The sequence below is a fragment of the Aotus nancymaae genome, unplaced genomic scaffold, assembly GCF_030222135.1.
Source record: "Aotus nancymaae isolate 86718 unplaced genomic scaffold, 86718_ANA_hifiasm-v0.15.2.pri h1tg000010l, whole genome shotgun sequence".
Classification (NCBI taxonomy): Eukaryota; Metazoa; Chordata; class Mammalia; order Primates; family Aotidae; genus Aotus; species Aotus nancymaae.
This window is the reverse complement of record NW_026988421.1, coordinates 53,490,542-53,516,702: the sequence shown is the minus strand read 5'-3', so window position 1 is coordinate 53,516,702 and position 26,161 is coordinate 53,490,542. Positions and strand designations below refer to the sequence as shown.

General features: G+C 34.8%; 1 protein-coding gene across 1 annotated transcript in view; it reads left to right on the top strand.

Moving 5' to 3' along the window:
- TMEM26 (transmembrane protein 26) overlaps positions 1-23,162 on the top strand; it is a 42,899-nt gene extending 19,737 nt beyond the window's left edge. Inside the window, exons 3-6 of the mRNA XM_012445790.3 lie at positions 2,184-2,297; positions 4,355-4,575; positions 18,658-18,734; positions 21,455-23,162. Of these exons, the coding sequence (XP_012301213.2) occupies positions 2,184-2,297; positions 4,355-4,575; positions 18,658-18,734; positions 21,455-21,879 (837 nt within the window). The 3' untranslated portion in view covers positions 21,880-23,162. The remainder of the gene's footprint in view (positions 1-2,183; positions 2,298-4,354; positions 4,576-18,657; positions 18,735-21,454) is intronic.
- The last annotated feature ends 2,999 nt before the right edge of the window (positions 23,163-26,161 follow it).

The window sequence follows — 26,161 nt, the reverse complement described above, 5'->3', positions numbered from 1 at the left end:
TTGCTTTTTTCAGAGTCTTGTTTGACCCAAAGAAATATTTTTGAAGCTAATAAGAGTTTAATAGACATAGCCTATTAAGAAAAAAAAAGGCATGTTGGTACCCAGATAATGTATGTGAACTCACCTATCCAAGGCAGAATGTAAACAAAATAACCCCCAAAACAATACAGATCAGGCTAGGTTTTAAGAGTCAAGTCACTAGTTCATTGCAGTACCAATGTAGAGGCCACTTAGAGGACAATATCATCAATCTATAACAAATAGGATAACAAGAGTGGAGAGCAACTCAGATAAGTCTTAATACCATAGCACATAACTACAAAGCTATTTGCTCCCAAGTTATCTTCTACTGCACTAAAGCATGGCCCTTTTTTTTAAATAACAAGATGTTTATACATTTTTAGTGATTAGAATGTCAAAAACATATTAAGGTCACCATTTTTAATATATAGTCTGTTTTTTATGCCTACAAAGTGATCAAAATCTATTTCCTATCAAAATAAATCTTAAATAGAGTCACCAAAATGCTTTGCAATGAAAATTTGTTGTTTGGTTCAAGCTTTAATTTTTATCTTCGTTATCTTTTTTTGGAGCCTTAGCTGCACACGCACACACACACACACACACCACACAAAGTGTGCAAACAACTGTATTTTTGCTCCTAGAGCTATGGCATATGGCCATTTTTCTTAATTATTCTTGTCATTTCAACCATAATACTAGTTCTTTGGATAGAGGGTAGAAAAAGTAGCTTCTTGCAGACTTTCTTTTCTGCTTTTTCAAGTAACTTATAGAATAGTCAATGTTGTATCCAGAATAATTAAGAAAAATACACTTCTTACAACTTTAATTTTTGTAAAAAATAAGTCCTCTAAATACAAATATGTGATCATGGATGTGTGGTGGTTGTAGTGGTGGTGATGGTGCATGTGTGTTGTTTCAAAAATATGTTAGCACTGCAGATGTTTGAAAGACCTTCAACATTTTTTTTAAAAGCCAGTTTGTAAAATATGCATTGGGTACATTTACATTTTCAAGTGCCACACCTTTCTTCTCTTATATAATTTTTCCTTCTATTACTTTCCCTTAGATTCCCAGCATCTGGTGGATAAATGTCACGCATAATTCACTTGCAGAAATTCTCATACAAAATGAAGAAACAAGAAAGGAAAATGCCATTTTTTATGTCTATTGTTGAATTTTCCATAAACCTAAATTGGCTTTTAAACTGTCACTAAAATGTATGTTTTGGTGGGTGAACATGCTAATTTTTTAGGCTGTTACAGTGCTTGACAGGCAGAATTGAAAATGCCTGGATTGTTTACTTAAGAAAATGGTATTTTAAATAAAAAGGTTTCTGGATAAGAAACAAACTCTTAAAATACTGTATACACACACATACACACACACATAGGCACACGCTGTAGAATACTACACAGCCATAAAAATAACAAAATCATGTCCTTTGCAGCAATATGAATGCAGCTGGTGGCTAGTATTCTAAGCAAAGTAACACAGGAACAGAAAACCAAATACCACATGTTCTCACTTATAAGTGGGAGGTTAAAATTGAATACACATAGACACAAAAGGTGGGAACAACAGACACTGGAGACTACTGGAGAGGGGAGGGATGGAGGGAAATGTGAATTGGAAGGCTACTTATCAGGTACTATGCTCACTACCTGGGTGATGGGATTCTTCATACACCAAGCCTCAACGACATGGAATTTACCCATGTAACAAACCTGCATGTGAACCCCCAAAACATAAAATAAAAGTAGAAAAAGAAAAAAAGAACACTGTAGTTTCCTTGACCAGGATCATATATGTTTTATTGCTGTCACTGGTTATTTGTTTGGTTTTAAATTCTTGCAGGGTTCAATAAAGGAATCTTAGTTACCAATCTATAAATTCTACAGCTGTCTGTAATGACTCAGAATATTTACATCCTCATTGACCCATGGAAAAATAAGACTTGTATAGTTGATGCTCCTTTCGTATTGATTAAAAAGTAGTTTTCAACCTCAAGCCTATATTTTGATTTTTGGAAATGTTTATGTATATGGTATATAAGCTCTGCATATCTGCTCATAATCTCTTGAACAGATTGAAGCCATTTTGAGCTCTATCTTATTGCGCTAATTTTCTGCTGTAATTGCCTTCCCCAACCCCATTCTTAGTATTGCAGTTTCCAGGCTGAAGAAACATCACAGAATACTAGCAGAAAAGAAGCCTCTAATCAAACACTGACATCCAGTGAACAAACCAACGGAGCTGATGATCTCATTGAGACGGTGAGAGCTTTTTCCACTGTGTATTAAAGGATCTAGTAAATGGTGGACTTGATATAATCCTCAATTACATGCTATACACCTCTCCCAGCTAATTCTTTTCTGAAGAAAGTTACCAATTGTTTGGCTCAGGAATTCACAAAATAATAATATTTTAAAATTATTAAACATATTTAGCATGCATAAGTACATACATTGATATGTTTTATATATATATTAATAGATATATTTAATCTGAATCATTAAGGAACCCTTAAAGAGGATAAAGTGTGCACAATGAGAGACATATACATTTGTGAAGGAATGATATAATTAAAAGATTAGGATATGATAATATTAAGACTTAATGTTTTAAGGGCAATTTTAGATTCATGGCAAAAACTGAGAGGAAGGTACAGAGATTTTCCATTTACTCTGTGCTCACACACAGCCTCCCATCCATCAAAACCCTGCACCAGAGTGGCGCATTTGTTAAAACTGATAAACCTACATGACATTTTTGGGGATGCCAATAAAAATGGCATTTTGTTTTTAGTTTCAAATTTCATTTATTCTTTGCTAGTATATAGGAAAGAGATTGACTTTTGTATATCAACCTTTTATCCCAAGACCTTGCTATAAATGTTTACTAGTTTCAGGAGTTTATTTTTTTGTCAGTTCTTCGGGATTTTCTACCCAGACAATTATGTCAACTGTGAACAGAGACAGTTTTATTTCTTCTGTCCCAATCCCATACCTTTTATTTTGTTTTCTTGTCTTATTGAATTAGATAGGAACTCCACCATATGTATTTTGTAGATGTTTATCAATAAAATGGAGATTTCTAGCCAAAATAGTCACTTCCTTTTTCTTCTTAAGTCTGATATTTGGCAAACTGACCATGACCCATTTAAAAAGAAAAAGGCCCCAATCACTGAAACATACTTTCAATAATAAGATGTACTATTAGTTCTGTGAGGTTTAATGGAATGAACCTTGTGTTCTAATTCATGCTCCAATCACTATTTATATCACTCTGGACAAATCACTTAGTTTCTAAGTTCTTTATCTGACAATCAAATATATTAATATTTACTAATGTGCTTCCTGTATTAATTAAATATGTTGTATGTGAAGTTTCATAGTAGTAATATAAGAAAGTGTACAAATGGAAGATTATTGATTTTCATGTATGGTTTCAATCAGGATAGCATTGTGCCTCGTCTTTTATCCTCCCTTGTGCATTTGATATCAGCAAGTGATGAAGAGAGGTAAATGAATTTTGCACAAGCATAGTTAAGTCACTTGCATAAATAAGTTGGAATCAGTATCCACTTAAGACCTAAATCTTTGTAGAGGCAATAGTATATGTTGAGACTTATTTAAAAGGTAATTAGGCAAGAGTTGTCATCCAGAATATAGTGGCATGTAAGTTTCTCTGAGTCTAAGAATAATGGTAGAGTAAAATTTACTTGCTAGCTTATGGATTATTGAATAACATGTTAAGTATTCAGAATAAAAATAATAATTTTATGGTTCTCTTTCTTTACGTTTAGGTAATTGATAAGCATTATTGCATTTTTATGTTTAGATATAATACAGTTTTAAGGCAAAAAATGGGAAGATTTGTACAATGCTACAAATATCTCAAGATTATACATTCAGATGTAAAAATCTATTAAAGAAAAATATAGGAAACTTTTGTGATATTAATGTGGATTTTACAAAACTTTGCTATGTGTTATTCTTTGCTACACAGTATAATAAAATGAGACATGATCTTTAAAACATTGTAAAATTGGTTCTTTAAATACCATATGGTACAATTCCACTAGTAAGTTAAGGCTTAAATTACTTGCTAGTTATAGGCACCCCCATCTTAAGGACCACATTAGTTTTTAATATTTTTCAGAATGTTCAGCTGAAAGGTGTTTTTACTTTCTTTGGTAAGTAAAGAATAACTACTGAAAATGACTGTCCACAAAAGCAAACTCCTGATTGAAAGCAATGGTGAAGAAAATACTTCTCTCTCAGGTGGTGGCTCATAATCCTTCTGTCTGCATGGCATTTCTGTTAAACAGGCCAAAGTTTTTGTGAATAACTTATCTACAGTATGTGAGAAAGTTTGGACATTGGGACTCCATCAGACATTCCTGTTAATGCTAATAATTGGAAGATGGCTTCTACCCATTGGAGGCGGGATCACTCGAGATCAACTCTCTCAACTTCTTCTTATGTTTGTGGGGACAGCCGCTGACATACTGGAATTCACAAGTGAGACCCTAGAAGAGCAAAATGTGAGGTGAGCATTCTTAACAGCAAAAAATCTTGTTTTCAAGGTCAAGACCATGCACTTGTCTCTCTGTTCAGTGACTTGCATTTCACATGAATAAGAATTTTCAGTATATTTCATACGCAATGTTAGGATCAGAGGATTTGCTGCTATTTAGTTACATATCAGAAAGCAGCACAGCCTTTATGTTTTTTTTTTAAAAAAAATACATAAGGGAGATTTCTGCTAGAGAAAGGGATACATAATATTCCCTGTGGACAAGAACAAAAAAGCTCTGCATGTTTTCATGATCACAGGTTAGATAGAGTCATGGTTCTCTGACAACCTTCTGAAGTGGAATGACCATCCCCAGCCCCTCCTTTCCATTCCCAAGTGTCAGAAGCATAGCCAATCATAAAATCCTCTCCTAGAACACAGCATAGCTATAATTTATGAGAGCACTGAGAGAAGACATGGAGAAATATCTCCCTGGGATTTGCATTCCCTGGTGTAAATGGAGAATGGGGTAGGTAAGATTTTATTTTACTAAATTTTATTTTTAGTCAGTTTTGTTCAAAGTGCCCAAAGGCTTTCTGGTGTAGATGCCTATAAATTAAAACTTATTGAGTTGGTACTTTTAGTTTTGCCACAAGCAAATAAACTCAGAACCCATGATCACATCTGTTTATGGAATGACTTTCTTACCATTAGGGATTTAAGTCTCAGTGCCTGAATGTACTTTAAGCTTGGGTTGCTTTGCACTATGCCATAAAAATAAATTGGAATGAGGCTGGCTTTCAATGCTACAGTTTACTTTATGCTGTGTTTCTCAAACAACAAAGCATAAAGCTCAACAAAATACACTAACTTACCAAGTAAATTTAATATCCCAATTATAGCACAAATTATATTTATAACCACAAGCTACCTTTACAAGATAATTTCCTGTTTTATCTATACTAATTTTTCTTATAGCTTATTAAGTTGACATATCCTTTTAAAACCAATCTAAATAGATTCATTATCTTCAAAGTGTTGATTTTAGTTCTGTAGTTTTAATGTTTTACATATGGTCAGTGCTTTACATTGTATAATGTGCTTTCTTTTCTATTTTTTTTTTGTTTGTTTGTTTGTTTGAGACGGGGTCTCGCCCTATTGCTCAGACTGGAGTGCAGTGGCATGATCTCAACTCACCGCAACCCCCGCTTTCCGGTTCAAGTGATTCTTCCGCCTCAGCCTCTGAGTAGTTGGGGTTACAGGCATGGGACACCACGCCCAGTTAATTTTTGTATTTTTAGTGGATGAAGTGTTTCACTATATTGGCCAGCCTCGTCTTGAACTCCTGACCTCGTGATCCACATCCACCCATCTCGGCCTCCCAAAGTGCTGGGATTACAGGTGTGAGCCATGGCGCCCAGCCTGTATTTTCAAACGGAATCGATGTTGTCACAAGAAAAACATGAAGAAATCATGACAGAGCATATAAAAATAAACATCTATGGTGACAGGGACATCACGATAGAAAGATAATTAACTCCACCTATATAGAAATAAAGATGTACATGCAGAACGTTTAGGAAGATGAGAGGGAACATAGGATAATAAAAGAGGTATTAAGGAGGGATATGTTTTGTGGGGCCAGTCATAACATTGCAAGAAATGCCTAACTCAGTTATCTTAATGAACTATTAGTAGTCCCTTCCAGAAGTGACACCAAGGAGCAGTTTGTAGATCTGTGTTTTCCAATAAAGGTTGAATATTAAATAATATCATTAAATTATTTAATATTTAATGAATATTATTAAATAATAATAATAAAGGTTGAATATTAAATATTAAATAATGAATAAAAGTTGAATTGCCCAGCAAAGCAAACAAAAACCCCAAATAAACAAAAACCCCCAAACCTTAAAAACTGTAAGGCATTTTTTTCACTCACCCACTACTGATGGGTTATCTAATACGTGTCAAGCACTGAGCTAGGCAGAGATTGGGGAACAAACTGCCAGCAAGTGTTAGTAAAATGACATGCAGTCCCATCCCAATCAACACTGTCTCACTTTAGCAAAAATTTAGGGAGCACTTGATGGTTCAAGACACCATAAATACTCCTACTTTCCTCCCACCTACATATTAATCTGAATGCTTTATAAATACGTATTTTTATGATTTTAAACTTTGTAATATTCCAGGAAAGCCGATGCTTAATGGAGCTCAATACATTATGTCATAGTTTTTAATGGTTAATGCTTTTAAAATTTGTTTTCAATTGTCATTGTCTCAGGTTGAAGTCATTTTCATTTTTAATATTACCACATTGTGACTAGCCTTCTGTAATTCCCATTCAAGTCCTATGTGCCTCTATTACTCAAATATCCATCCTCACAAAAGCCCTACCAAAGTCAAAGCCCTGAAAGAATTTAAAATTTTTCTCTCTCCTAAAAATTAGCTTTCACATTCTGATTTCCCGTTTTGGGTTTCATCTGTATTGTAAGAATGGACACTGCAAATATCTATCTTTTCAAAGAAGGAGGCCCTTAATCCCTTCCCACTGGGACATATGCCTTTGATTTTGGGCTCAAGAGGATAATCATGAAGAATAATCTTAATACATAAGTAAAATATATTTATATCTAATAGAAGAAGGAAGTACTTCATTGTAGCCTACTCAGCATTGTCTATTATTACAACATTTAATTTTTCTCTAATGTTTTATTCCATAGTTTGGGCTGATAGATTTAGGATGAAGCCTACAATGATATCTGCATTACAACAATGTCTAAATCTTTCCCCTATATTCTAGCTAATATGTCAAATTCTATTTTTTGTTAAATACATTTCCTTCCTTTGGCTCACATTAAAGTTCATCTACCTGTTTTATGCATTTACATAGGCTTGTAAATCCTCTGATTCTTCCATTTTTTTCTTAACAGCTTTATGAAGTTATAGTTTAAATAACAAAGTTCAACTGTAATTCTATAGTTTAATGATATTTAGTAATTATAGATTTGTTTATCCATAACCACAGTCCAGGTTTAGAACATGTCCATCACTCCCAATAGGTTCCTGTGGCTGTTTGCCGTCAATTTTTTTTTTTTTTTGAGACGGTGTTTCCCTCTTGTTGCCCAGGCTGGAGTGCAATGGCACCATCTCGACTCACCACAACCTCCGCCTCCTGGGTTCAAGAGATTCTCCTGCCTCAGCCTCCTGAGTAGCTGGGATTACAGGCATGTGCCACCACACCTGGCTAATTTTGTATTTTTGGTAGAGACGGGGTTCCTCTATGTTTGTCAGGCTGGTCTCCAACTCCCAACCTCAGGTGATCTGCCCTCTTAGGCCTCCCAAAGTGCTAGGATTACAGGCCAATATTTACTCTTAGCAGGCAACCACTGATATACTTTATGCTCTGTGGATTTTTCTTTCCTAGAAATGTCATGGAAATTGAATTATAAAATGTGTACTCTTTTGTGTGTGACTTTTTAATGTAGCATAACGTTTCTGGGATTCATTCATGTTTCATGTTTAACTCCTCTTTAATTGCTAAATAGTGTTCCATTAAATGCTTATATCTATTTTGCGTACCCATTCAGTAGCAGATGTACATGTGGAGAACTTTCAGCTTTTTGCAATTAAGAATGATGTTGCTATGAGCATTCACTGACAGACTTTTGCCTGGCTATGTTTTCATTTCTTTTTGGTAGACATCTAAGAGTGGAATGACTGGTTGTATGTTAAGTACAAGTTTAATATTTAATAATCTGATGAGATTTTTCTAAAATAGCTTTATCAATTTATATTTCCACCAGCAATGTAAGAGGGTTCTGTTTTCTCTGCATCCTTATCAACAATTGTTTTTCCTCAAGTCTTTTTTATTATACCCTTCTGATAAATGTGTAGTGATATCTTACGGGGACATTAATTTGCAGTTCTTTAACAACTAATGTTGGTGAGCATCTTTTCATTGTGTTGTGAACTATTCATATATTTTCTTTGGTGATGTGACTGTTGAAATTTTTTGTTCATGTTTTATTGGATTGTCTTTTTATTATTGAGTTATAAGAGCTCTTTATATATCCTTGATACAAGTCCTTTATCAAATATCTAAATATAAGTATTTCATCCCTGTATACAGCTTGTTTTTTTATTTTTTAATGTCTTTTGAAAAACACATTTTAAAAATTTTGATGAAGTTCAAATCTATTAATATTTTCTTTCACATTTTTGGTGTCATATCTAGGAAATATTTTTCCTAACCCTAAATGAGAAATACCATTTCTTTTGTTTTCTTATTGATATGATTTGGCTGTGTTCCTACCCAAATTTCATCTTGAATTGTAACTCCTGCAATTCCCAGATGTCATGGGAGGAACCTGGTGGGAGGTGATTGAATTATGGGGGCAGGTCTTTCCTACACTGTTCTTGTGAGAGTGAATGAGTCTCATAAGAGCTGATGGTTTTCAAAATGTTTCCCTGAACAAGCTCTCTTTGCCTGCTGTCATCCACGTAAGAAGTGATTTGCTCCTCCTTCCCTTCCCCCATGATTGTGAGGGCTCCCCAGTCATGTGGAACTGTAAGTCCATTAAAGCCTTTTTCCTGTATAAATCACCCAGTCTGAGCTATGTTTTAGTTCTTACATTTATTTCTAATACCTGTTTTTACATAATTTTTGTGTACAGTGGGAGGTAAGGTTCCAAGTTCATTTTTCACTTTTGGCACTGTCCTGTTCCAGCTGAGACTAATTTTCCCAATACCATTTGTTGAAAGGATTCTTTTCTTATTATACTGCCTTGGTATCTTTGTCAAAAAATCAATGGATCACAGATGTAAAGGTTTTTCTCCAGACTTTCTATTGTGTTCCATTGCTTTATATGTTTATCATTATACCAATACCACACTCTCATGATTATGTAGCTATAGTGAGCTTTGAAATTGGGTATTGTAAGTCTTCCATAACTGTTCTTTTAAAATCTGTTTTGGCTATAGTAGGTGCTTTGCATTTTTATATAATTGCTATGATTCTTTTTTCAAGTTCTAAAAAAGGCAAAAAAAAATTTTAAAAACATACCATGTTCTTGGTAAAGAATAAATTGAATATGAAGATCAATTTGGGAAAAATTGTCATATTAACAACATCAAATTTTCCAATCTGTGAACACAAAATATCTCATCCTTTATTTAGATGTTCCTTAATTTCTCTCAGCAATGTTTTGTAATTTTCAGTGTACAAGTCTTGTACTGCTTTTCTTAATTATTTCCTAAGTATTTATTCTTTTTGATGGTCTTGTTAGTGGAATTATTTTTTTAATTTTATTTTCACTGCTATAATAGAAACACAGTTTACTTCTATATGATGATCTATTACTACAAACATGCTCAACTTGCTTATTAGTTTGATCCCTTAAGTTTTCTCCCTATAGGATCATGCCACTTGTGAACAGACTGTTTTGATTATTTCTAATCTGTATGCCTTTAATTTATTTTTCTTGCCTTATTGCACTGGAAAGAATGTCTTTCAAAGTCAAATAGAAGTAGTAAGAGTGGGCATTTCAATCTCAAGAGATAAGCATTCTGTCTTACTCTGTTGAAGATGACAGTAGTTGTGAATTTTGTATAGATGCCCTTTACTAGTTTGAAGAAATTCCCTTTTATTTCTAGATTGTTGAGAATTATTTTTTGGTTGGTGTTAAATTTTTTTAAATCCTTTTCCTGCCTTTATTGAGATAATTATGTGTTGGTCATCTTTTATTCTATTAAAATGGTATATTACACTAATTAATTTTCCAATATTAAACCAACCTTGACTCCCGGAGATAAATTCCACTTTATTATAACATATAATCTTTTTTTCTTTTTTCTTTTTTGAGATAGAGTGTTGCCCATTAGCCCAGACCCAGGCACCACCCAGTGTGATCACCACTGCATTGATCTCCTGGGCTCAAGTAATCCTTTCACCTCAGTCTCCCAAGCATCTGGGATGACAGGCACATGCCACACCTGGCTAATTTATTTTATTTTTCTGTAGAGATGGGATCTCCCTTTGTTGACCAGTCTGGTCTTGAACTCCTGGTTATCAGTCCCCCCACCTAAGCCTCTCGAAATGCTAGGATTATAGGTGTGAGCCACTGTACCTAGTATGTGATATTTTTCATATGTTATTGGATTCAGTTTGCTAACATTTGCTATGAGGCATATTGATCTATAGTATACTTTTCTAATGATATCTTTTTCTGTCTTTGGTAATGCTGACTTCATCAAATACCTCAAGAAGCATCCTTTCTTTATTTTCTGAAAGATTTTACATAGGTTTGGTCTTAGTTCTTCTTTAAATATTTTATAGAATTTACCTAAGGAGCCATCTGGACTAAGGTGTTTCTTTTTTTTTTTGTGGGAAGATTTTCTAAATTATCAATTTAATATTATTAATTTTTATAGGTCTATTTAGATATTCTATTTCTTCTTAAATCAGTTTTGATTACATTTTCCTTTCTAGGAATTTTTCCATTTTATCTAAGTTGTAGATTTTTGTCATAAAATTGTCTGTAATATTCACTATACATGTGTTAATTTCTGTGGAGTGAGGTTTGGTACCCTCCTTTTCATTCTTGAGTTTAGCAAGTTCTGCCTTCTCTCTTGTTTATTTAGGGGGTTAGGGGAAGGGCTGGTATTTACTTTTTTGGTTTGGTCAGGTTTATTGATTTTGTTGATATTTAAACATAACCAGCCTTTGGTTTTATTGATTTTTCTATTGTTATTCTGTTTTCCACCTCATTGATTTCTGTTTAATTTTTAATTTTAATTAATTTTTAATTTAATTTTTCCTTTCTTATGCTTGTTTTGGATTTAGTTTGCTCTTCTTTTTTTTTTTTCTTCAGAGGGAAACTTTGATTACTGATCTTTCATATTTTCTATTATATTTGAGACCTATCATCTTTTCTATTGTAGACATCTAAAGCTATGAATTTTCCTCTAAGCATTGCTTTGCCAGCATCTCATAAATTTGATATGTCTTTTTTTTTTTTACTTAATGCAGTTCAAAATATTTTCCATTTTTTTCTGTGATTTTTTTCTTTGACACGGGTTGTTTAGAAATTGGCTGTTTAACTTCCAAGCATATGAGGATCCCTTAGACTATTTTCTGTTGTTTCCTGCTTTAATTCTATTTTAGTCTGAGGATCTACTTTAAATTGTTTCAATCTTTTTAAATTTATGGAGACTTACTTTATGGTCTACTATATAGCCTATCTGGAGATCTGTGTATACTTGAGAAGAATGTGTTTTTACTTGGTGTTCGGTTGAAGTTTTATAAAATGTTAGTTACACACATTGGTTGATAGTGTTGGTCAACTCTTTTGTATCCTCACTGATTTTGTGTCTAGTTGTTCTATTGATTACTGAAAGTAGAATACTGAAATCTTCCATTGTAATCATTGGAATGTCTGTTTCTCTTTTAAATACTGTCAGTTTTTACTTCATGCATTTTGGGGCTCTGTATTTAGGTGTGCAAAATTGAATTGTTAACATCTTTTCAACGTAGTAACCTTTTTTGTCATGAAGGATCACTTTATTCTTTAGTAATATTTCTTTTCTAAAAGCCTAATTTGTCTCCTATGAATATAGGCACTCTAGCTTTCTTATGTTGGCTTAGGATATCTTTTTTCATTCTTTTACTTTCAAGTCATATATGTCTTTGTATCTACATTGTGTCCCTTATAAATAGCTTATAATTAGATCTTGCATTTTCCTCCCCAGTTAAGTATAGTTTTTGTCTTTTGATTTAAGTGTATATTAGTTTACTAGGGCTATTATAACAAAATACCACAAACATGGTGACTTGAAACAGCAGAAATTTCTTCTCTCACAATTCCAGATGCTAGGAATCAAAAATTAAGGTGGTGGTTCCTACGGGAAGCTCTGAAGAAGAATCTGCTTCAAGCTTCTCTGCTGGTTTCTGGTGACTGCTAGCAACTCTTGGTGTCCCTTTGTTCATTGGCATATTATTTCAATTTCTCCCTGTTTCTTTACATAACATTCACCCCAGTGTGTCTGTCTGTGTCTCCAAATTTTCCTTTTCTTATAAAGACACCAGTCATTGGATTAGGGCCCACCCTAATCCATATGACCTCATCTTAACTTGATTACATCTGCAAAGACGCTATTTCTAAATAAGGTCACAGTCTGAGACATGGATAGACATGGAATTTTAAGGGACACTATTCAAGCTGGTACACTGTGTTTAGACCATAATAATAGATTTATAGCTGCCATTTTGCTATTTGTTTTTCTCTGTGTCTCATGTCCCTTTGATTTCTGTGTTATTCCTTTACTGGTTTTTTTTTGGGGGGGGTGGGGGTGGTTATATGAGCATTTTTTAAGTCAATGATGTTAATTTCTCTCTATATTTTTTGAATTATATTAGTAGATGCTCTAGGGATTACAATATATGTTTTAAAATTTCACACCCTATTGTAGGGTAAAACTAACTCAATTCTGGTAAAGTCTAACAAAATGGCTCCATTTGGTCATAGCTCTGTTGTCCCATTTGCTTCATTACTGATAACTCTGTTTCTTCCTCTTCCTTTTTGCTATTATTTTTATACATATATCTTTGTATGTTATAAATCAAATAATCCAGTTTTAATACTATTGTTCTGTATAATCTTTTAAGGTTTTAAAACGATATTAAAGAAAATATCTATAGGACTGTATATTTATATGTTCCTTTTTATTTTCCATCCATTTATCATTTTGATGCTCTTCATTTCTCCATGTAGATTTCACTTACTATGTGGTGTAATTTCCTTTCAACCTGAAAGACTTCATTTAGTGTTTATCCAAAGGCAAATCTGTAGTAAAAAATACTCCAAGTTGTTGTTGTTTTTTTTTTTAATCTGGAAATGTTTTTACTTTGCCTTCATCTTTAAAGGATGGTTTTGTTATATAAAGAATTCTTGGTTGACAGGTTTTTCATATATATATATACATATGTTTTTCCTCAAATTTTTATATTTATATATAATATTTTTAACTCTAGAGTTTCTATTTAATCATTTCAGAGTTTCTGTATCATTATTTACCCTCTTGTTGAGTCATTGCCATGAGACTTTTCCTTAACGATTCAAACATAGTTTTCTTTCATTCTTTGAACATATTTACAACAGTTGCTTTGAAATATTTTTCTGCTAAATCCAATATCTGGGCCTCAGTGGAATCAGTTTCTACTGATGTGTTTTCCCCCTTGATTATAAATTAGATATTTCTGGGCCTTTTTTTTAAATATCACATACTTCTTTTGTTGAGAACTAGGCATTTTGGATAATACATTATAACAATATGTTATCTTCAGGCTCCCCCCACTGCAACCACCTGAGGCTTCTCATTTTGTTGCGTTTGTTTTCTTAATCGGAGGAATCTATCTCTCCTTGGATTGTAGTCACTGATGTCTCAGATTTTCAAAAAATTCCTAGCTTTATTTTTAGCTGACATCTTAGTGGTTACACCTATAGCTATGCAGTTTTTGATCAGCCAGTAATTTGGGCAGATTGTAATCAACTACTGTGAGCCCTTATGACTTCTGCTCTCTGAGGATCTGTGTATGGAGTGGGTAGCACATTGAGAGTTCAAGATGTTTTCATGTCTACCTCAGCTTTTGATTTTCACTAGGCCCTTTTGGGCCTTCCCTGAACATGCCTGCAGTTTCTCAGTCAGCCAAGCTTACAGGAATACTCATTTAGCCCTTCTATAGCTCTCATTTTAAGAATCTCTCTATTAAATTTAAAGTTATTTTGTTATTCACCTCAATTGGGATTGCAATCTCAAAGTAGCAAGCTACAGATTTTTAAAATCATTTCCAATCAAGTTTGTTACTTTTATTGACACACTGCTGAGTGGGAGATTTCATCCTCCACTCTAAAGCTGTCACTGGTAAAATTACCACTTTAACTGATCAAGATAGTCTACCATTCCCACAACTTGAATCAACTTCATTCTTTTTTCTGAATATAGGTCCCTAACCTATCTTTTCATAGATCATTTATGATAAGAAACTTGATATCGTAAATTCTATTTCTGTCCCTTTAATATGTAAATTTTCCAGCCTCTTGCCAGTTTGCAATCCAACAATATCTTTCTCAAGGACCTGGGAGCCATCTCTTAAAATGCAGTCTTAATGAAAGATGGAGCCCCTATCTCCCTGCTTCTGTGAGAGGGTAAGATCCTACTTTGAAAAGTGCCAATTACCAAACACAAGTGGCCTAATCAAATTTACTAACCCCCATCCTGACATTCTCCAGTACTGTTCAAGTAGGTCACTCCAGTTTTTGAAAACTCTGCTACTTTTTGTTTTAGCAGAGTTGAGTTTAATCTTTTCTCCTGTATTGCAATAGTCTTGAATAACTTCTTCCTCATCTGTTTAACTTCATTCAGTGCAATTAAAAACAAAACAAAACAAAAAACAGAAACATAGCCAAGCTGGGGATAGGGGAATGAATATATGGGTAAGAATGCTTTAGATTTCCACTGTTCTTACTTGAAGCTTGGCTGGTTTTTCATGAATAAATGTTACTCAATTTGTTGTTCGCCTTTGGTTGATTATCCAAGCCCTGATGGTTGTTTTTGACAATTTTTTTAGTATTATACATGTTTGTTGGGGAGAGGATTTGTTGACCTTTTCATTTTGCTATAACCACCTTCCAAAATTTTCATAAGTCAGAATTTCAACATCATTGCCACGAAGAGCTCCCTGGCCATTTACATCTTTGGAGATCAATTTGTGCAGTCTTTTTTTTTTCCTCCAACATATTAATAGATCATTTATTATAAAGATTTTAAGAAGTGTGTTGACATACCAGTAAAATTACCACTGCTACAATTATGTAATGTTTATTTATCATTCACTGTGTGCTAAGAAGTCTTAAATGCTTTAATTTAATAAGTTATTTTGCCTTTACATTCACACTATGAGGTAAATAGCATTATTATCACCATTTTATAAGCAAAGGCATGTCAGGCAAGGAAAATTAAGAAAGTCTCAAGATTACATGAAACCAAAAATAACTAACTTGTAGTGATCTACCATAATAGCTTGTGTCACATGCTATTCTAGGAGCTTTATATGTTTAACGTATTTAAATAATATACTTAATAAAATTATCATATAATCCAATAACTATTAATATTGTATTCCTCGCAGCATAAATGAGTAAAGTATACAGATGTTAAACTACTTATTCATATTCATATAACTAATAACTGATCAATCTGGAATTAGAGTCTCACATCCTATTTCTTCAGTGAGAGTTGGAGCTGGTGGTGTTAGAACTCTGGTCACTTGGCACCAAAGCCCCCTGCTTTGCCACTGATTTCTACTGCCTTGCAGGCAAATTGCACATAGTTTTTGGTAGAATTATTGAAGTTTTGGACTAGATGAAGCTTCAACAGTAACGATCTTGTGAAAAATTTCTTTTGCATCTATTGAAAAATCCTCGCCAAAATATCCTCAACAAATTTTTCTATAGGCTTTGTTTGAAAAACTCCACTAAGAGAAGATATACTAACCCCAAGGGGCAACTTGTTCTATTTGAGGTAATATTATTAGAAACTACTTTCCGCTATTGTGATGAAATTTGAATTCTTACAGATACAACTGAAATCCTTTGAGCCTGAATTGGCCATCTCAAGTCAAAAGAAATGTTTCATTCCTTTTCCACACTATAGCCCTTAAACATATGAAATAAAACTTCTAAGGAATTTTCTCTAGTTTTCAGTTTCTTGAACTGTTTCACATAGATCATGACTCTGAATTCCTTTACCATTCTGGTTTTTCCCCTTTGGTACAGGAAACTTTATAAATGTTTCTCCTAAAACATGAAGCACCACACATAATATTTCAGGTATGTTCTGAACATTGTAGAATAGAGGAGAACTGAAAGTTTCCATTTCATTCATGGAAATAATATAATGTAATGGTTGAAAGAGTAGATACTGAAATCAGTTGTCTAGTTTTGATTTCTGCTCTCAACACTCATAACCAGATTATTTTGGACAAATTTCCTCAAGTCTCTGTGACCTCCTTGGTAAAATAGAGATAATAATTGTGTCTACTTTGTTGAGTTGGTATGAGGATTAAGTTGATCATAGAGTTAAACATTTAGAAAAGTGCCTGGTGTGTACGTCTGATATCAGAAACTGCATATAACATTATTTAAAAATTCAAGCAGTTATTGAAGATCTGCTATGTATAGATATTGACAGTGTAAAGAGGGAAAAGTTATAGTCTGAATTCCCAAGGCATTTCCACTTAAAATTTTAGACATTATATTTCTTGTGAAGCAACCTACGATTTTATTTGATTTTGGTAAATTGTAAATTTTGTCATACTGTGGACTCATAATTAGATAATAGTAAGGGAAAATCTTTGAGCCCCTTTTTTATGGCTGCTGCTGCGAAATGCTGTCTCTTGTATCCAATTCTATTCTAATCTAGGTCATCCAGTTACTTCTTTAGGAATCCTGATTGTGTCTTCCAGGGTACTGGTTTTCTATCCACGCTCCATGCCATATGTGCATATGAGAAGCCTTCCATCAATGTCAACTAAGTCATGATAAAATGTGAAGTAGAAAAGAATCAAAAGCACAGCCTTCAGCAACCCATTGGAGAGTCTCCCTACGGGAGTCATTTACACAGGAATCCATCTAACAGTATTCACACCTGGAATATTTCTTAATTTTGTTAATGAGGACACTATGGGAGACTTTTTCAGAAACCTAGTTTAAATCTGAATGTCTGTCATCAACTTTTACAGCTTTACCTGCTTGGTAATCCTAACTATATTTTTTAGAAAGAGGAGCTAAGTTTAGTTTAGTGCAATATTTCTCACAGAAGCTGTGATGACACTTTGTAATATCTGTCTGTTTCTAAAAGGGCTCTCAGAAATCTTTTAAAGAATAATTTTTATAATCTAACTAGAGATTAATAGTAAATGTGCCTTTTGCACCTTAAGACATATTTCTGCTTCATTTTGAAAGATGAGACTTTATTTTTCTATCACCAAACTTGTCTCCACCATTAACTGCCAAAACAGATAATGATGGTATAGAAACTTCATTTACAAATTCTCTCAGAGTTTAGAGATTTAATTTTGCATTTAATGCCTCTACACTTGAAGCATTTAAAGATATTCCTTACAATCACCTCATTTCTTTTGGTTCCAATTACTCCTCCCTGATGCTTTTCAGACTTCTCCAATCTGAAAATCTCTCTTGACAGAAGATGGAAACAAAATCTGTTATTATGCCACCAAGCTCAAATGGATGACTTCCTTTCTATCTTTGCTAAAAATAAATGTGACCCTTTTTAACATCCTTTGCATTTCTGTAACCTCTATTCTTTCTGACTGTAGTCTTCATGACCATTTTCCTAGGTCTAGGACGTTCATATATTGGTCTGAGTATAGACTCTGCTTTTGTGCATTCAACCATTTCTTCCACAAATATATGTTGAATGCCTGTTATCCATCAAGCACTATTCTAGGCACTGAGGATACAGTGGTGAATGAAACAGGTTTATTCCTTGCCTTACATTCTACTATCTGGTATAAATCTTTGTTTATTAGATTCATCCCTTTACTTTTCCCTATCTAATGACAATTTTCTTTCAATGTTGTGTTTTTAATTTGTGAGCATCATTTAGCTCTTTTGAAATGTCTTTTCAATTAGATCCCTGGTTTCTTAGAATAATTATTAATCTCCCCTGCTGACATTCCTTGAAATCAGCCATTTGAATATCCATGTCAATATCTACATTTCCTCCCCTATCACTTTTCTCCCATAATGCTTCCATAATTTGGTAAAACTAAAGACAGCAATAAGGGACCAAGAGGCTTTGTTATAATTCATGCATACGTTGGGTTTTAAGTCTCTGATTATTTATTTTTCACTTCTTTATTATTGCATTATTATCATGTAAGAAATTTTTTCACTGATTTATTAAATCACTGGATATTTTGGCCACAAGAGGTTTATTAAGGATATAGTAAAAAATGAGCTGAGAAGATTTTTCTCTTCCTCATGGGATCATACTTTTTATTACAAATTTAAAATTTGGTCTGTATTCTAGGAATAGTCCTGCACTAGTCTATGCCATCCTTGTTATATGGACTTGGAGCATGCTGCAGTTTCCACTTGACCTGGCAGGTAAGTATCTTGATGTTTGTGCAAAGAAACAGAAAATTACACCTCTTGATTATAAACTATGCTAAAGCTAAGAAGGCAAGTGAGAGCATCTTCATGTCTATATCCCAGTGTTAGTTCTAGTTCAGATTAGAAGGAAAGTAGAATGAAACTTAGTAAAACCAAGAAGAGTGGATCCACTGTGGTACATGGTGAGCTTAAGATAATAGAGCAGATAATTGCACAGTGTTATATTTACTTCAAACAGCAGTTCCATCAGTTATGATTTATAAGACCTCCTGCAAACCAGGTAATATATCTGTGTCTCAGTTTTTTCCATCCATGTAATAGGGATGATAATCATAGTCACTAGGGCTGAATATTCTTGTCATCATGACTCAGTAATATACAGTTTGCTTAGCAAGTTGCTGCCATAAAAGTTTTATATCTCATTATTTGTAAGAAGTAATTTTCATTCTTTTGTCAGATCCATGTATTAGAACTTCAGAAGGCATAGGAGCAGTTAAAATTGTCCTCATTGGTGGTCCCTGGAAACCCATTGGTCTTACTTTAATAAAAACATAAACCTCTAAGATTTTGTAAGACATAATCTGTTTCTCAGGCATTTTATACTAGTGATGATCTAGAGCTGCACTGTCCAACAGGGGACCCACCAATCACATGGCTCTATAAATTAAAATTAATTAAAAATTTAAAACATTAAAAGTCCAATTTGTCAGTCACACTAGCCACATTTCATGCGCCCAGTTGCCAGAATGGCTACCATATTGGACAGCAGTAATATAGAACACTTCTACTATCACAGAAAGTTCAATTGAGCAGTGTTGATCTGGGGTCGTCCCAAAACTTCTTGGAACCCTGAAATTTTGATTTGAGAATTCTCCTGGATGTCACTTTACTCCAAAGAAATTCTAGAAATTAATAATCACATTTTCCTCAGCCTGACTTTTTATTTTTTATGACACCCTACTTGACAGCCTCAGGATTAGAATTAACCCTTAGGACAGGGATATGAATTTTTTTCTCCATCTTTTTTGGTTCACTTTTGTAAGCTCAGAGGTCTGAGGCCATTTTAAACATAGCATTCACTTTTTGGAATTATTAACACAATGGATGGAAAAACTTGCTGTGGCTTTTAAGAAATACCAAAAACAGAATCACTGATTAATAATTACGAGCAAATATATGCCAGTAACACACACACACACACACACACACACACACACACACACAGATTTTGTCATAATGTACCCTGGAAGGTATGCTATACTCATTGATCAAACTGGTGTCCATTTATAGAATATTAGGTGCCATCATTTTAGATATTGAGTTAATACCATTAGAAGGTCCTTTGGGAGCCATTTCCTGGCCCTCATTTCTTCAGAAAGGTTACCATTGATCTTACCTTGGTTCCTCTTATGTCTTTCACTCTGCTGATCCTCACCCTCCCGTATCTTGTGGTTTTTTGCCTTGCTAAGAAAATTTGTATTTAAGAAAGACATTTTGTAAACTTTCAGGGGTGATAATGTTATGCAGCTGTTTGAAAAACAAAGACCAAATGTTACTTCTGACTAAATCATTATTGTATTTTCCAACAAATAGTACATTATGTTCATCCATATCAAAGCAGATTCATAATATTTGCAGGCTCCAGTAGACGAAGGCATTCTTTGTTTGAAAACTCCAAATGGAAGGCTTCATTATTATAAAAGGATTATTTTCTGTCCTTGACCCTGAATTAAATTTACATTTGAGAAATTAAGACAAAAGTTTCTTCTGTTGATTGGACTTCCTTTTGTTTAACTGGAAAATCAGTAATTATATTCAGTCTTTCTTGTAAACTGTGAAACAAAAGCACAAGGAATTAGGACAAAATAAAAGAACAATGGCATTTATTCAGGACTTTTTTTCCTCCATCATTTGAAAAATACATTTCACATGAATTAAGTTTGAATTTGAATATAAGCACTTGAATTTTCACAGCACAATTTGCACACATGACTGAGTGTGTAAACTAACAGATCCTAAGAGGATGTAGAATGATCAGAGTCATGTACACTTTACTTGGTTTCCCAAGCTTATCAATCAAACAAATCATTTGTGATCCTAAGGGGAAGATTGAAGAACAAAGTGGACAGAAAGCAGAGCTATTATTCTAATGGAAACAAAATGAGTCAATGAATAAGGACCCCTCTCCTCACAGATATGATTGTTATCCCAGTTTTCAAAGGAAGAAACTGTGGCCCAGGAAGGCTTAAGTGACCACGCCAGCAACTGGCTGCTAGAAAATGCTACAGTCATGCTTCCTGACTTGAAGCCTTGATCATGCAACTGTGAGGTCTCCTTACACTGTGGACCCCAGGATCACAATGGCAGTTTCCTTTTTTCCCCTCATGGTGCAGCCTCAGCCTCACAAGGAGCTTGGGCTATGGGCACTTGGCGACCATGCCCGGTTCCTAGAATCTATTTAATTGTGCTTTGCCCAGGGTAAGAACTACATGATCTTACATTTCCGACATGGATGCAAGCCACAGGGCAGGGTGCTTTCACTTGTTCCACCCAGATTTAAATTACTGGATAATTCCATTTGATTTCCATTCTGTAATTAAATCACAGAATTATTATTTGCACAGCCCCCATTGTTAATGACTTGTCCCTATGTCATCATCTTACATGTCTGTGCTTCCAAGAGAGATAGTAACTAGTCGGTCTTGTGTTTTCAGTACAGAATGTCGTGTGCCCCGTGTCTGTGACAGAGAGCGGATTTCCCAGCCTCTTCTTTTGCCAGTACAGTGCGGATCTGTGGAACATCGGAATCAGCGTCTTCATACAAGATGGGCCCTTCCTTGTCGTGCGTCTCATACTGATGACGTATTTCAAAGTGCTCAATCAGATGCTGGTGTTCTTTGCCGCGAAGAACTTCCTCGTGGTGGTGTTGCAACTCTACCGCTTGGTGGTGCTGGCATTGGCAGTCCGTGCTTCGTTGAGAAGCCAGTCAGAAGCCCCGAAAGGAGAACACCGTTGCCGGGGACAGACCTCTGAGAGTGGGCCCTCTCTGCGGGACTGGCAGAGTGAGTCTAAGGAGGGCCTGGCTATTCCTTTGAGGGGCTCCCCAGTCACCTCCGAGGACTCCCGCCCCACCCTGTAGTTGTTGATTGACAGTGGTCTTCGGCTAGAACCTGACTCTCTGGTTCTTCTTACAGGGAGGATCATTTTTCTCCCCCAACCTTGGCATATAATAATTTTCAAAAGAACAACATAAAAAAGGTGATCTTAAACCAAAGCCGAGGAATTTTCTTTTTTCAACTGAATGGAAGAAACTTTGATTAGTGACTATTGCTACAACTTCTGTGTGATGGTATCAGATGTTACAGTTGTTCAACGACTAAGTGATTTGTTTGTCTTGAACTGTTTGAAAAGCTATGGAAGGGGTTACAGTGACATGCCCTCGAAAGATTTAGTGCAGACAAACTGTCGCGGCTGTTACCTGAAAATAGAGAAGCTTTGAACTTTGGCTCCATTGTCAGAATATTTTGTCTGATCTTTTCTGCAATGTCCCTCTGACATCAAAAAATGTACATTCAGTGAATGCAGAACAAATGAAGGGAAAAGGGCATTTAAAATTACCTCACTGTGGGCTGGAAGCAGCGAAAATCTCTGCCCAGCTTCCGTATCATAGAGAGCCCTATTCATCGCTGCACAGGCCTTCCCAGGAAAATCATTTTTCTGGGCTGATGTTGTATTCTGCCATGGCGCATATGCTCTTACAGAAATTTTATTGCTTTTGGCTTGGATGCTACACAATTCACAGCAAGCCATTTCGGTTACATATCTGTTAGTTGCGAGGCAGGAAATACTGGTGAAATGCTAGCAAAGTCACAATTTCTACTCTGAACATGATTTGCAGTGTTCGTCAGTATTTTTCTGAACCCTACTTTACCATTTTCTATATTGCCGAGTCGAATCATGTGGGCTGAGACAGAGAAGCTCTGAAGCAGTGAATAAAGGTGTTTCGGGCCCTATAAGTGTTACCATGGTTTCTGGTGTCTGCCACAGTAGCGAACAAAGCTGCAGCTTCTCTGAACCGCTACTACTGGGGGCGACCTTTGGTCTCAGGGAACATGGTGATGGAGGATTGCATCAGCCCCACCCACGGCCAACAGCTCTTGTTGAGTCACGGGAGTCGGAATGTGCTACCCTGTGGTGGAAATAAGGCAATTCACTTTATTTTCTTGCATTAAGACTTCATTTTCCTAGTATTGAAATAGCCATCCTTTTCCTTTACATACTTCTATACTTTCCAGATGGAGGTGATTCAGAACCTTTTAAAGTGATTTTTGCTTTTAAAGATACAGTGTGAAAATTTGCTCGGGTGTATAGCAGTAATTACATGAGGCACGCAATTCCAGAACTGTAGTTTTGGGTTCAAAACCTAATTCCCCCAAATTAGTATACTCGAGAATTCAAAGGGACATGTAAGTAGGGTATGCTCTTAATTTGGTATGACCTAGTGACAGCCAGTTGGGACAATTTTATCTGTAAATCTCTGGGTGACATGATACCTATTTGAAACATTTTATAGAAACTTTTGTCGACAAATTTTGTTTTCATACAGTCATGCATATTTTTTCATAAATGGCTTCTTCAGCGCCATTGTTATGTTTTTATTTCTTCCTTGTGCTTCTAATTTTAACAATATAATGACTGTAAAATGACACATGGAACTAATGGATTACATTTATAATTTTCCATAATAATTTCATGAAAGTTAAGATCAAGAAATTATATTTATATGAAGTAGAGCACTTGACAACTTTTAAGGGCATGTTATTTAAAGTGCTCAGCAGTTGAAAGCAAAATAATAACTGCTATTTATAAAAATGCCTCAGCAGAATCTGTTTTTATGTTGACTGCTTTATGTTGAATATTTTCTTCCACAACATGTATGTGCTGCTTATTATTGCAGATTTGCTCATGGCATACTTTTCACGTTTTAATTTTTTTCTTCCAGCAAAACAAACACTGAGGCCCTAAAAATAGATAAAGTATAAAGTAGTACGGCTGTTGCAAGGATATTTTTAAATGCTTTCAAATCTGAGACTTGGCTTGGGTTCGTGAATGAGTTTCTAGTGTTTAAATTAAAGTATTTTGTAATTAGCACTCTTCTGCTGGCCTGAGAAATAAAAAGCCTGTCTAAAGTCTAGCTTTATTTAGAGGATCAGGAAGTCAAAGAGCATCCAGGACCATCTTGGCAATTAATAGTGGCAAAAATAGACACATGCTCTGCAAGGTTTTCCAGGAAAATCTGCTTAGGGCAGCATTTGTTAACCTAGCTGCCAGTACTCCCACCCTCTTAGACTGGCTGCCTTTACAGTAGGAAAAAAAAACAATCTGCATTCCTTTGGTTTATTCAAAAAAAAAACCCCTAAACCTAAATTATATAATAGCCAGTCCTAAGACTCCTGATGAAATATTACAGATTTATTCAGTTAATTGCCTGTTTTTAGTGTGGAATGCTAAATAATGTAATGTTCCAAAACATCTAAGTGTTTGTTATAAAGTGGCTGGAGCATCAATTACCTCCCATGTGTTGACATCCTGGGACTTGTCTACATTTACATTTTATTTGTAATAAGATAACTTACTTACGTCACCTGTATAATGTGATGCATGCCATCCTGTCTATCATAATGCCTCACCCAGACACACAACGGATTAATCCCCAACCCCTGAAGAAGGTGGCTTATTTGAAGCTGTTGGTGCTGTTGCTATTATTGCCTTTGTTGTTATTTAATTGCTTGATTAAAGCTCACTCAAATATCCTTCCTAAAAACATATCATTCCACTTGAAAAAGAAAACACAATGTGCATGTTTCAATGATACTGTGTGAAAACACGCCTCATGATCATCTTGTGCATTTCCTTTGCCCTTACTGGATGACTCTCCAAAGACATGACTTGACATAGTAATATTAGTAAACTGTCTTTATCTTTGATTATTCTTTTAATTTTTATTTAAGCTGTATCAATAGCATAATAAAATAAAATTTTGAATTGGCCAATAACATTCTTTATAATGTTCCAGTGGAGAGTCTGACATAAATTTACTCTTGGCTCTATTTTAGTTCCACTAACAAATAGCACTTCAGGCCTTATAGAACCATGTAGATATGGCCAAGGACTATCAGGATTCACTATTATAATACTAATTGTTAACTATTTAACTGAAACTTTTCAAAGCTCTGGAGAGCCATGCATTTGCAGGGGCACATGCTTTAAGATTTCTATCAAGGTTTCAGGGTTGAATGTAATAATCTGTTTGGCATTTAATTCTTGATAATTCTTAACCAACTTTTCACGTTAAAAGAGCGAAAGAATTGCAAATGCCAGGTCTCTGTCCACTTTAGCCCTCCTCCAATGCCAAGGAAGAGGGATGGTGACGTATACTACAGAGACTCAGAGACGCAAATGAAAAACCAAACAGTCTTGAATTGCAAGAAGAAAAGAGGATTGTTATTTTTTTTTTCTAATTTCAGACTTTGCTTTTTACTCAGTGGACATTCTGATTTGCTCTCAGAAACATCTGATTTGGGGTTAAACTAGGCAGCTGGAGGATGTTTACAGCTTTGAGGCTTCAAATAACTTTCCATATGCAGGGAGTAACTTTACACAATGTTTGAATAATTAACTGCTATGGTCTTATATATATATTTTTTTTTTTTTTTTTTTTTTTTTTTTTTTTTTTTTTTTTTTTTTGAGACGGAGTCTCGCTCTTGTTACCCGGGCTGGAGTGCAATGGCGCGATCTCGGCTCACCGCAACCTCCACCTCCTGGGTTCAGGCAATTCTCCTGCCTCAGCCTCCTGAGTAGCTGGGATTACAGGCACGCGCCACCGTGCCCAGCTAATTTTTTTTTTGTATTAATAGAGACGGGGTTTCACAATGTTGACCAGGATGGTCTCGATCTCTCGACCTCGTGATCCACCCGCCTCGGCCTCCCAAAGTGCTGGGATTACAGGCTTGAGCCACCGCGCCCGGCCTATGGTCTTATATTTTATGAGTATCCATTCTATCCTCTGAATCTTTCTTACTAGAATACCATATAAGAATATTTTCTCTGGAGTATTTATATTTATACTATTTTGCTATTAGTGGCCTTTGTATTTTATTATATGCATTAAATAGTGTGTGCACAACTTTATCTTAATGTGGATTTTTTGCTGGCTTTTCATGTCTTTGTTCTCTACTTCAATTCATTTCCTTTACAGTTTTTAAGCTCTGCTTTAAAAAATAAAACTGATCTATTTAGAATATGATTAAAGTGGCATTTCAAACCAGTGAGGAAAGGCTGACCAATTTTACAAATGATGTTGGGAAATTTTGCAATCCATCTGGAAAAAATAAAGTTAGATTTTTATCTCCTGCAATATA